General features: G+C 41.2%; 1 protein-coding gene across 1 annotated transcript in view; it reads right to left on the reverse strand.

The window, feature by feature from the left end:
- SORCS3 (sortilin related VPS10 domain containing receptor 3) overlaps positions 1 to 13,724 on the reverse strand; it is a 576,395-nt gene that overhangs the window by 267,695 nt on the left and 294,976 nt on the right. Inside the window, exon 4 of the mRNA XM_060033570.1 lies at positions 3,974 to 4,132. Within this exon, the coding sequence (XP_059889553.1) occupies positions 3,974 to 4,132 (159 nt within the window). The remainder of the gene's footprint in view (positions 1 to 3,973; positions 4,133 to 13,724) is intronic.

Genomic DNA, 13,724 nt, shown 5'->3' on the forward strand with positions numbered 1-13,724 from the left:
ACCCAGCTTTCTATAGCTATGAGAACAGCACCTATCTCTTAAGAGGACTGCAATGTCCTCAAAACCTATCTCAAAATCTTTCAAAAGTTCTCAGTTTCAATAAGATTACTGAACCATCCAGCTAATCCAGAACGTCACAATGTGAGCTGTTTCGGTCACCAGCAAGGAAGTAGCCTGATGGGAGCAAAAGAGAATCCTGCTTCTTAAATAATGGGTAAATATACAGCTCTCCTAAGATGTTCTAGAGCTTTGGTTCAGAGAGGAGAGGAGAGGAGTAACTTTTATTATGTCCAACTGGTCAACCATAACCTATTATTTCTGCTATTTTTTTTAATCTCAAAGATTTTTTATAAAACATCTCCAAGCTTCTTGTACCCAAGAAAGAATCTCTTGTTTTTACTAAGAACTGAGTCAGTGAATATTAAAATGCAAGATGGCAGGAGAATCTGTAAGGCAGAGGGGAGCTGCCATAGTCCTGTGGCAGGACTCACAGGATGGCCAGAATAGAAGGACTTGGTCAAAGGCCCAAGTCACACTGAGCAGGACACAGAAAGGACTTGGCTAGATCGAGACACAGCAGAATTGGAGAGGCATGATCCTTCAAGAGGGTCAAGTGCAAGGTGCATTTGCCCCCACCTCCATACCCCTTCATAGCTTTGGAAGTTGGAAGGCCTGGATCACTTTCACCCCCCACCAGGCCCTGACCAGTACAAGCGAGCCCTGTTTCCCAGGTGATTCACAACCTGCCATACAGCATCTCAAGGAACACAACGTCATGTGCAGCTCTCAACTTCTAGACACAATTTTGTTCCATCCAGAAGGTATTTCCTTAATTCTCCAGCAGTGCCCTTACTGAGTAAGAACTCCTAGCAAGTCTCCTGCAGCTTTGGGGTAGCAATTTGGAAAGTAGAGCAACTGGATATTGTCCTTTTAAAATATCATTCAATTAGGTCTTTTGTAATACATACAACTAAAGAGATAGCCTTACCAATTCTAAAGAAATGGCTAGTGCATTTCATCAAAGGCACAATAATGGAAACATTGATTCACTCCTCGCCACAAACATCTCCCTTTGATGCTGCAGTTACCTTAATACTAGCACTTTTCATTTTCTCTAGAAGAAACCAGCGCCTCAATACATGCACATCAGAGGAGGCAGCAGTCTGAAGTAAGACACTGGTATATCAATCTCAACCACCCTTGCATCTTCATCTGCTGCTCCGTGGCATCCCTCTCCTTGACTCTAAACCAGTAAATTACCCTGAAATAAAGAAAAACTCTGCTGTAGCCTGGATGCCTGGATGATGTTTTATGGCATCTCTACAAATGTTGCCAGGGGATCATCGGCCTCCTCACACCATTTATTTAAGAGTGGCAGGGCGCTGGTTAGAGACTTTACGGACCTGAAGAACACTCAGCCACTTCACACAAAAGATGCTGACAAGAAAGAGAACTTAAGGAAGAATACATCCGGAAATGTGCAGTGTGATTAGAAAAATCCAGCAGCTCCCACTGCCACATTTCCAAATATCTTTACCAAGTGAAAAAGCAACCACCGAGTCGGAAAGTATCTAGAATGCATTATATCCACAAGCGTACTTCACAAGCAATGCCGTAGATGTTCTCAGTGCTGTGGAGTTGGAGAAAAAGAAGAGTTCTTCTATAGACACAAGGCATATTGCATTTGGTTTATTAACCTCTTGGCATGAGACGTCTGTTGCCTCTAACCTAGATTGTCTCTGCATAAGTAAACACATGGGTTAAGGGTTCTGAGTTTCATCTAAATAAATTACCATACCATTTAACATCCAAATGATTTTTTTTTCCAATGCATCTTCAAAATTCCTAGCTATACTAAGCATCTAAACTCACAGACTATCTGACATTTGGCTAAGTCTTTCATACAATATCCACCTGATGTCATGAAAGAAATTTATTTGCAATGGCTTTTGCTCTGCAAATGTCATGTGGGTGTCCTTAGGGAATTGCATTTAGCACCTGGCGCCTACCATGAGGCTCTATTAATGAGAGATATAAAGGTTATGTTGAAATTATTGTTTAAAGGTGCTGACATCTCACACACACACACACACACACACGCACATGCACACACACTCATTTACAAATTATATATTCAAATATATACTGAAGAGCAACTGTTTCAGGACTTAAGAGAGAACAGAGAGAAGAAGCTATTTCAACCAAGGTTATTCTGTAGATATCTCTATGCAATATAGTGTTCATAATTATCCATTTCCTTTCACTGATTGAAACATTGTTACACAATAGTTTGGCATCAAACACTGTACTAAGGTTCTGGAGAAAGCAGGAAATACAAAGAAGAATTAAGTCTCTTAGGTATAAGTTGATCAGCTATAAAGGGCTCATTACCATAGCACCAATGCATTCATCCACTAATTCATTTGCCTAACAAATACTGATGATCAGTAAGTAGCAGGCACTGTCCTAGGGTCTGGTGCTACAACTGTGAGTGAAACCAGACACCGTCCTGCCTTCCTAGAGCTTGCAATCTAGTGAGAAATACAGATGATGCCAAATTCACATCAGTCAATGGAAAATCTCAACCGTGACAGGTACCCTTGAAGGGAAGGGTGCATAGCCTTACGAGAAAGAACACCAAGGGGGATTTAACTTTATCAGGGAGTTTAGGGAAGACATCCTGCAGAAGTGATGCTACATCACAGATCTGACAGTGAGGAGGTGTACTTTAGGGAAGAAGATCCCAGGCCCAGGAAAGGGAGCAAGGGGGACAGCTGGGGCGGGGAGGGGACTGAAAGATGGCCATTGAAAGGGAAGTGCTAACAGTAAGTCAGGAGAGAGAAGGAGGGACCAGACCAAGTAGGTGCTAATAGAGCCTACTACGGAGGACTTTGGTCTCTTTTTCTGCGAGTAATGAGAAAATGCTGAAGGAGTTTAAGCAAAGGCATGAAAAGATCTACATTTGGGAAATATATTGTTCAGGTGATAGTACGAACACATACTACAGGAAATATTAAGGATACCTCCTAGGTTTGCAACTAAATGAGTACAATTAGGGAATACTGGAAGAGAACCAACTATGCTGGGGGAAGGTCAAGAGTTCATCTTTGGAATATGTTGAATCGAGAAGCTTTTGAGATATACAGGAGACAAGGTCAAGTACACAGCTGGATGTATGGATCTGAAGCTCAAAGGGAAGGACTTATTGGGCTACTCTATCTTGGATGTACTTTTAGAAAATAATGAAATGGGGCTTCCCTGGTGGCGCAGTGGTTGAGAGTCCGCCTGCCGATGCAGGGGACACGGGTTCACGCCCCGGTCTGGGAAGATCCCACATGCCGCGGAGCGGCTGGGCCCGTGAGCCATGGCCTCTGGGCCTGCGCGTCTGGAGCCTGTGCTCCACAATGGGAGAGGCCACAACAGTGAGAGGCCCGCGTACCGCAAAAAAAAAAAAAAAAAAAAATAATGAAATGGACATGTTTGAGGCTTCCCTCCCTCTGCTAAACTGAGAACAATGGTTATATTCCAATTCAAAGGTGCGATGGGATATTCCTAGACTTGGAGTCTGACAGCAGCATCCAAGCCCTGGCTCCTCCAGCTAGTAGCTGTGTTTGAACAAGCACCTTAGCTTTTCCGCACCTTTGTTTACTATAGTTCCATAAAATTATTATGGATACACATTTCCTACTTACAGCACAAGGTTGTTTTAAAGGTCAAATGAGTAAAATCATAGAGAAAACTATCTCAAGCCTGTGAAATGACAAATAACATTGTCAATAAATGAAATATATCTGCCTGCATATTTTGATATGAAAGACTAGAAAGGAAAGTTAACCAGCTGCAGACACAATCAACGTGGTTGGAAGGATACAATATCACTGAATCCCCTCCAACATTTGGATTGACTAAGCAAGTGCTTTTCACCGGGTGGTACCTGAGTGACAGGACATGAATGAAACCGGTATTTGTTCACCTTTTGATCCAGACTGTAGGCCAGCACCCAGTCCTCTTGCTTGGGGTGAAAGAGCAGACTCTGGATATAGAAGGTGAGCCGGTATTTCTGATAGGTGGCCCCTTCATCTGAGCTGATCAGTATACTGCTCTCCATCTCAGGATCACTAAGAAGCATGATCTAAAGAGAGGGGAGAGGAGAAAATATAGACAGAGTTAGCAGGAGAGAATAAATACAAGAAATTAAGGCATAAATATAAAGTCATCTGTATTTCTACAGCACAGCACAGAAAGGGGCATCTGGGCCTCTAGATGAAATATTGATATTTTTCTAACCCAATTTAGTCCCTCATTGCTGAATTGAGCTAAAATACTGTTCAAGGTTAGGTCTGCATACAAATGAGGATTCATTTTTTTTGAGGTCCTTCTTTTATTTATTTTTATTTTTATTTATTTATGTTTTTTGCGGTACGTGGGTCTCCCACTGCTGTGGCCTCTCCCATTGCGGAGCACAGGCTCCGGACGCGCAGGCTCAGCGGCCATGGCTCACGGGCCCAGCTGCTCCGCGGCATGTGGGATCTTCCCGGACCGGGGCAGGAACCTGCGTCCCCTGCATCGGCAGGCGGACTCTCAACCACTGCGCCACCAGGGAAGCCCGAGGTCCTTCTTTTAAATACCTTCATTTTTGATGTTTGTACTTGTAAGTACTGGAAGTTTATTCCCGTGGTCCTCTGTCCCCTGACCTTAGGAGCGTCACACCTCTGCTTCCTCATCTCCCCTCAGTCAGTTCTCCATGTCACTCTTCATCACGCTACTGCTCTTACTACTCTTTAGTTATGAAAGAGATCCCACTGTTTTGTTCTTTCTAAACTGTTTTAGCGATGTAATTGATTTAAGTGGTTTCATGACCCTTTTGCTCTAGATGTTTTCCAAAGCACATATCCCCAGAGGCCTTTGGGACAAATATTGATGCTCAGGAAAGTTTGTCCTCCCCAAGCCAAATGGACAGAGTGGTGTAGTGAAAAGGCTTTGGCAGCTGAAAGAGCACATTCAAGCATCAACACTTCTGTGTCATCCTGTCACCTTGAAAAGCTACTTCACCTCTGGAGGCCTTGGTTTCCTCAACAAGAACTGGGTCTGACAATACAAGAACTGGCTTTCAATGCTTGGCATAGTGTATATTTTTGACAAGTGATAGCTATGGTTACTATCGACCTCTCAGGATTTAAAAGCCCCTCCAGTCAGTGCAATTTGACTTCTACTCACAGGACCTCAGTGGCATTGGTCTCGCTAAAGGTGTGAGTGATTTTCTAGTATTTAAATCCAATAAACACTGAGATACTCAGACCTAGCTGTCCCTTAGTTAAACACTTAGCAGTCTTTGTTACCACTGACAATTCCATCCTTCTGGAAGCATTTTCTTCCAGGGGCTTCTGTAACACCATACTTCTCTGGTTCTCCTTTCTACCTCTTTTGAATACTCAACTTTCCCTGATTACCCTTATAATATGGCTATTCCTCAACCCTCAGTTTTGACTTTCTTCTCTTTTCGCTCGACACACTGTTCCTCGGTGACCACTTCCACCCTCACTTTTATTTATTTTTTTCATTACCGCCTTTCTGGAGACAACTCGTAAATTAAATGTCAATCTGAGGTCTCCTCTGAGTTTCAGACTTGAAAACTCAGCTGCCTGGTGCCTTCTTCTATTTGGATGTCTCACAACACCTCACACTCAGCATGCCCCAGGCTGTACCTCAGCCAAGCCCTCTTCCCCCCCAGGGCTTCCTGGTTCAGTGAGTGTTTCCACCAACCACCCATCCCGTGAGAAGCCAAGCGCAACACCATCGCTAACTCTGTTTCTCCATTCACCTCCTATAATTAATTAGTCTCTAAGCTCTGCGTGTTCTGCCTACTCACTAACTCTAAAATCAGATCTGTTCTCTCCCTGCCCATCATGATTGCCTTAGTCCAAAATGTGACCATCTCTGTATTGGATTCCTGTAAGACACCCCTAGTCATTCTCACAGCTTCAACCAGTATCCCCTCCAATTCACTTTGCACACAGTGGCCAGAATAATCTACAACCATTCAGTGGCTTATCTCTGATCTCCCTATATTCTAAAATTCTTAAAATAGCCTGGTATGATCTGCCCCTTGTGTATGTGTTTGGTTCCATCAGCAACAAAGCCCTTTTGACCTTTATCACCCAGCTCCACCCAACTTCTTTGAATTTCCAATCTTTGCCCAGTGACTGAATGAGTTTATTTCCTCTTATAATTTGTCCTGTCTTGGGCTGTACCGCCACCAGTTATTAGGGCTACTGCTACACACAGTCTGCACCATGGGGTCCAAAGTACCGAGTAAAGTAAAAAAAAATTTCCATACCTTATAAAACTATTGAATACTAGGATTTTAAAAATTTACCCATAGTATATATTAGTATTATGAGGTAAGCTTTAAACAAATTCAATGCCTTTAACTGCTAAGATTCACAGTGATTTTCCTCTTTTATTCCTTTATAGCTTCCAAGACAAGTCTACTTTCTTTTTCTCAAATACTTGCTTTGGCTTCATTGAAATAAGTTATTACTAGTTATCAGCAAATTTCTGAGAAATGGGTGCAGTATAGTTTTTTTTTTTCCATTCATGTGTGAATAATCTAGGGGAAAAGCTCTTAGATGGGTTATTCATAGACAATAACTTTCTCCTCCCTTGGCACTGAGAAGGGTAGGGACTACTGGTAAAGGCACCCCTGCTGCCCTTGAAAACATCTAAGAGGATGCACCCATGCTCCTCGCAGAGTCTGCAAGGACAAATATACAGGGAAAGAATGAAGCTATCATAACCACCTTCTCTTGCTTCCTGGCACGTACCGATGAGCTACATAACAGGCAATGAAATCATTTCTCCCCTGGTGCAGAGAAATTAAACTGCTTATTTTATGCAGGTATAAAGAAGCTTCATGCCCATGATTTTAATTAGAAGGTAAGACCAACATCATAAATGAACTTTTATTTTATATACCATGAGTTACAATATACTGAATAAGGGTTACCATCAAATATCTAGTGCAATGGACTCTCTTTGTCCAGCCCTGTTTCTTCCTGCACACACACTACACACTTGCATACACAAACACACTAAGCCGCACACAAATGAGGCACATGTGTTTGCACACGTACGCTTACACATATATCACTGTGGCACACAGATGCATGCACACGTACAGAAACACACTTATATTTAAGGTCTATTGAGATTGTGTGTTGGTTTTAGGGTGCTTTTGTTGGCAAGAGGACATTTTTATTGCAACCTTTCTCTGACATTCTCATCAGAAATCCTTTTTTTTGCATATACCCTGAGAAAACCATAATTCAAAAAGAGTCACGTACCACAATGTTCACTGCAGCGCTATTTACAATAGCAGGACGTGGAAGCAACCTGTGTCCATCCACAGATGAATGGATAAAGATGTGGCACATGTATACAATGGAATATTAGCCATAAAAAGAAACAAAATTGAGTTATCTGTAGTGAGGTGGATGGACCTAGAGTCTGTCGTACAGAGTGAAGTAAGTCAGAAAGAGAAAAACAAATACCATATGCTAACACAGATATATGGAATCTAAAAAAAAAAAAATGATTCTGAAGAACCTAGGGGCAGGACAGGAATAAAGACGCAGACGTAAAAGACAAATACCGTATGCTAACACATGTATATGGAATTTAAGGGAAAAAAAATGTCATGAGGAACCTAGGGGTAAGACAGGAGTAAAGACACAGACCTACTACAGAATGGACTTGAGGATATGGGAAGGGGGAAGGGTAAGCTGTGACAAAGTGAGAGAGTGGCATGGACATATATACACTACCAAACGTAAGGTAGATAGCTAGTGGGAAGCAGCCACATAGCACAGGGAGATCAGCTCGGTGCTTTGTGACCACCTAGAGGGGTGGGATAGGGAGGGTGGGAGGGAGACGCAAGAGGGAGGGGATATGGGGATATATGTATATGTATAGCTGATTCACTTTGTTATACAGCAGCAACTAACACAACAATGTAAAGCAATTATACCTCAATAAAGATGTTAAAAAATATCCTTTTATATACTTTGATACCACTGGCAGTGTCTGTATTCAATCCTAGTGTCTGAGAAGAATGGAAGGAGGGACATAGAAACCTACATGTTTTGGATCCTAACCTGTGCTGGGCACTTAACAGGGTATTTTATCAAAACCTGAAACAAATTACGTGACATATCATTACTTGCATTTTACAGGTAAAGAAACTGAGGCTCAGAGGAGGAAAGCAACTTGCCTATTACCTCCTCTGATGGACTCCAATGCCACCACCTCCTGCCACACACAAACTAACACTAATGCTTTTCTGGACCTTGAAATCTTAGCACTTTGTGCTTTACCAAGGGACAAGGGAATGTCAGAGAAGCAGCTCTTTATTCTTTTTTAAGCAACGCTAAGAAATCCACACACCAAAAGCAGTTTTAAGAAAGCCCCTTTCCTCCTCTAACTCATATCCACCTTTGGCCAAGAGGACATGAAGAATTAACGAATAGGAAACCAAAGGAGAAATAGAATGGTAGCGCTAAAAAAAAAAAAAAGAAAAAAAAAGAAAAAGAGGGAACCATAATATTAACATAAATAGAATCAGAAAGCAAAGCCTCAGCAGAAGTTAAGCCTCAGGGTAAAATATGTATATTGTGTATGAATCTACGTAACTACTTCTATAACTACATATACAAAGAAAATCATCCCATGTCCACCAAGATTGTTACTGGGAAGAAGGGATTTCAAAGGTAAATGCCTAAGAGGGCAAAGCAGGTAAACTAAGTGAGCAAAGCAGATAAAGCAAAACAAGGAGTGGTAAGAACTATGCCGAGGGGCTTCCCTGGTGGCACAGTGGTTGAGAGTCCGCCTGCTGATGCAGGGGACACGGGTTCGAGCCCTGATCCGAGAGGATCTCGCATGCCGCAGAGCAGCTGGGCCCGTGAGCCATGGCTGCTGAGCCTGCGCATCTGGAGCCTGTGCTCTGCAACGGGAGAGACCACAACAGTGAGAGGCCTGCATACCGCCAAAAAAAAAAAAAAAAAAAGAACAATGCCGACATGGAAAGTATACACCTCTCCTTAAAACGTTTAAAATGAGACTGTTACAAAAAAAATTTTACTCACATTCAATCTGTCTGTGGACTGAATTTATGAAATAGGAATGTGACTCTTGGCATAGTTATGACAGTTTGATCCTACAGACCCAAAGAAATTACCACCCTTGCCTTTGAATCTTTAATTGCAGGGATATACATATAAAATTTATGGCAATACCTGTTAAGACACCTGTGAATTCTGCATTTATGTGATTTTGCTAATATGAACAGGGAAGGGTTCCCACTGGAGATTTTTTGTTTTGTTTTATTTTGCTTTTGCTTCAGTTTGCTTTGATTCTTTTTCTAGCTTGTCCTGACACAAGATCTGCAGTGGGTGTATGCACGTGCTGGAAGAGGAGAAGGGGGTCTTTCATTTCGGGTTGAACAGAGTTATCAATGCCATAGGCTGTGGGAGAAGGTGTCTCGAGTTCAAATCTTCAGTCCGCTACTCTATGTGTAAACGTGAGGCTATTACCCAGTTTTTCCAATCAGTTATCTCACCTATGAAAAAAACAGATAATAATTATCTCTAACTCACAATGCTCTTGAGAGGATTAAATGAGATGAGGATTAAATGAGATAATGATTAAAGAGCTTAGCACAGGGCCTTAATGGCTAAATAAACATGAACCTGGATCTATAAATCACCCAGGATAAGAGCACAGCTGAAGTCAGAAGTGATGCCAAGCAGGTGGGAGATTTGGGGATTATTTGCCTCCCTCTTGGCTCCCTGAGTTTTGTAGGTAAAAACCAAAGGGATGGGTGGTGGGGGTAAAGGGGGAATGCTGTTCAATGTGTATAAAGCTTCAGGCCTGCAAGACGATCAAGTTCTAGAGATATGCTGTACAACTCTGTGCTTACAGTTAACAATACGGCACTGCGCAATTGGAAGAGTTTGGTAAGAGGGTAGCTCCCACGTTATACATTTTAGTGCCACAATTTTTAAAAAATGTGAAAGGATGAGGGAGAACAAAACTACAATTTACACTTAGTTTACATTCCTAGTAACATTTTAAGAAAAACACACTCTATTAGCAAATAGCAACACCGCCAAAATGAACACCAATCAGTAGGTAATCGTCAATTCACTAAATACCATTGCGCTCTGAATGACCACTCTCATCTCTTCAATGGGAGGCTCTGGCCCACGAAGGAATTAAACACACCACTGCCTCAGGGGTAAGAACCTCATACAACCTGTCTCTATGAATTTGGGCATTTATGGTACATGAACTGTCTGTATCTCAGATTAGAGATGGACAAGTTTTAGAGTTTATCAACATACAGATGGTACAATATCTTTTTTTTCTTTCTTTTTTTGGACCAGTAATTCTTTTTGTAGGAAATTCCTGGGAAACTTGAATAATGGTGGCCCTAATTTTAATGGCGGGTTGCAAATTACAAAAGACACAGATGTAAGTCAGGAATCAGGCAAGGCTTTGCTTCAGCAACTTAGATTTTCAAAAGCCTATAAGCTTATTTGTGTCTAAACCAGTCAAACTTAGTACTGAAGATGTCAAAATTCTCCCCAGAAATCTTTCCAGAATGCCCACCTTCCCGCTGCTGGGTGAGTCTTATAATACCCAAATTGTAAAATTAATGAATATGTTACTTTATTCAGTTGCCATGCGCTGTTTCTCCTGTGTGCAATTATAAAATGGGGTGAAAGCTATAGGTTTCTCAGTCTCTTACTCGGCCAGAATCCCAGAAATGCAAAGGAAACAAATTGTAGTTCAGTGCTTTGAAAACAGTCTTTGAATAGGAATAAGTAGATTTCCTCTGAATAGAAAAGCAGAAATGCTATAATTTACTGTATAATTGAGTCCTAATGGGAGACTCTTAGCACAGCTAGTGCTCAGTAAGAAATAACAATAATATCAATACAAGCTCACACAGAATATAAGAGATATTCTTTAGGCTGACCCCTAAACCTACTGACATAATCAATATGTTGTTGAATATTGACTTACACACAAGTAAAGCCTGTTACAGATAAGGGTCTTAATCACAATATAACAATATACCCGTATTCGCTCCCCACCGCCCATCTATCTATTTATCTCTCTACCTAACATCTCCTCTTATATCAGAAGTTATAGCTGGCAAGAAAGGGGGTTGCCCTCAGGGGACATTTAGCAATGTATGGAAACATTGTTTTCTATTGAGTTATAATTAACATACAATATTATATTACTTTCAGGTGTACAACACGTTGATTTGTATTTTTATACATTTTGACATGATCACTGTAATAAGACCAGATACCATCCTGTTACCAAACAAAGTTGTTACAATATTATTGACTACATTCTCTATGTGTACATTACATCCCCCATGACATTTATTTTATAGCTGGAACTTTGTACCTCTGATCCCCTTCACCTGTTTCACCTATTCCCCCTCCCTGGAGACATTTTAATTGTCACAACTAAGGTCAGGAAAGAGAGTAACTGGCATCTACTGGGTAGAGGCCAGTGATGCTATTAAATAATTACAATGCACAGGACAGCACTGGGCAACAAATAATTATCTAGCCCAAAATGTCGAAAGTGCTGCTACTGAGAAAACTTGTTACAATATTTGTGCGTTTATAAGTATATATATATATATATATATATATATATATATATATATATATATATATATATACACATATATGTATACACACACACATATATGTATACACACACATATATCTTATTTTGGGAAAAATTTGTAAACTACATATACATTTTTCAGGTAGAACATCAATTCATATTTATGTTTATATGCAAGTCCCTTTCACCCATTAGTATTTATACATGCCATTCTCTTCACCAAGATTAGACTCCTCACCTTTCCACTCCAACCCATTTTATTAAGCATATTTCTACTTGTCCTTCAGAACTTAACTCAAGCATCACCAGTAAAGCAACAATCATTGAGGCCAATCAGCAAAAAATATATATAAAAATCCCAAATCAACAACAACAAAAAACATCTCAATTAAAAAATGATCAAAGGACTTGAATAGACATTTTTCAAAAATATACATATATAATATATATCTGGTGAGGATTTAGGGAAATTGGAACCCTTGTGCATTGTTGATGTGAATTCTAAATGGTGCAGCTGCTATGGAAAACAGTATAGTAGTTCCTCAAAAAAAATGGAATTACATATGATCAAGCCTTTTCACTTCTGGATATATGCCGTAAAGAATTGAAAGCAGGATCTCAAAGAGATATTTGTACATCCATGTTCAAAACACCATTATTAACAATAGCCCAAATGTGGAAGCAACCCAAGTGTCCACTGATGGAGGAATAAACAAAATGTGGTATATACATATAATGGAATATTATTCAGTCTTAAAAAGGAAAGGAATTCTGACACATGCTACAACATGGATTAAACGTAAAGACATTATGTTAAGTGAAATAAGCCAAAAGACAAACACTGTATGATTTCTATTAGAGTACCTAGACTAGTCAAATTCATAAAGACAGAAAGTAGAAAAATGGCTGCCAGAAGCTGGGGGAAAACGGAGAATGAGGAGTTGCTGTTTAATGAGCATAGTTTCACCAGATGGAAAGAGCTCTGGAGTCTGGCTGCACAACAATGTGAATGTACTTAACACTACTGAAACGTACATCTAAAAATGGTTAAGGTGGTAAACTATAGTTATGTGTATTTTACCACAATTTAAAAAAAAACGCAGAAAGAAAAATATAAAATTAGATATGAGGGCTTCCCTGGTGGCCCAGTGGTTGAGAGTCCGTCTGCCGATGCAGGGGACACGGGTTCGTGCCCCGGTCTGGGAAGATCCCACATGCCGCGGAGAGGCTGGGCCCGTGAGCCATGGCCGCTGAGACTGCGCATCTGGAGCCTGTGCTCCACAACAGGAGAGGCCTCAACAGTGAGAGGCCCGTGTACCGGGGGGGGGGGGGGGGGGGGGGGGGGGGGGGGATATTAGATATGAGATGAGATAAAACAACTTGCTAAGAAAATGTGAAAACTAATCAGACGTATAAACGCTATTTATTCAACCATTATTTACAGAGTCCTTACTTTATGCCAGGCTGTACTATAAAGACTAAGATAAGAGCAATAAGCAAACCAAATGAAAAACCCTGCCCTCAGAGAACTTGCATCCTAGTGAGGAGAGAACAGACAACACACAAACAAAGAGGTAAAGTGTGTAGCTTATCAGATGATGACGAGTCCTTTAGATTAAAATAAATCAGGAAAGGAGGTAGGAAGTACTGAAGGGGAGGGTCTGAAATTTGAGTAGCAGGGTCAGGAAAGGCCTCACTGAGAAGGGGACATTTCAGAAAGGATGTAGGAGTCCACTGAGCTAGGACAGAGCGAAGGAAGTAGAGGGTTGAGCATGGGGGCAGTAGGTGATACGAGCACCCTGGCTTTATCCCAAGGGATGTGGAAAGCATTGGCGGGCTTCCAGCAAGGTGATGTAGGCTGTGGCCTGTATTTTGATCCTTTAACTCCAGCTGAATAGAGCATTGTGGGAGGGGGGGGATAGCAGGTAAAGAATCAGAGAGACCAGTAAGAGGCCACTGAAATGATCCAGGTGGGAGAGGCTGATGCTGGAGTGCCGTCTCAGTTACTGAGATGT

The sequence above is a fragment of the Delphinus delphis genome, chromosome 16 (assembly GCF_949987515.2).
Source record: "Delphinus delphis chromosome 16, mDelDel1.2, whole genome shotgun sequence".
In the NCBI taxonomy this organism is placed as follows: Eukaryota; Metazoa; Chordata; class Mammalia; order Artiodactyla; family Delphinidae; genus Delphinus; species Delphinus delphis.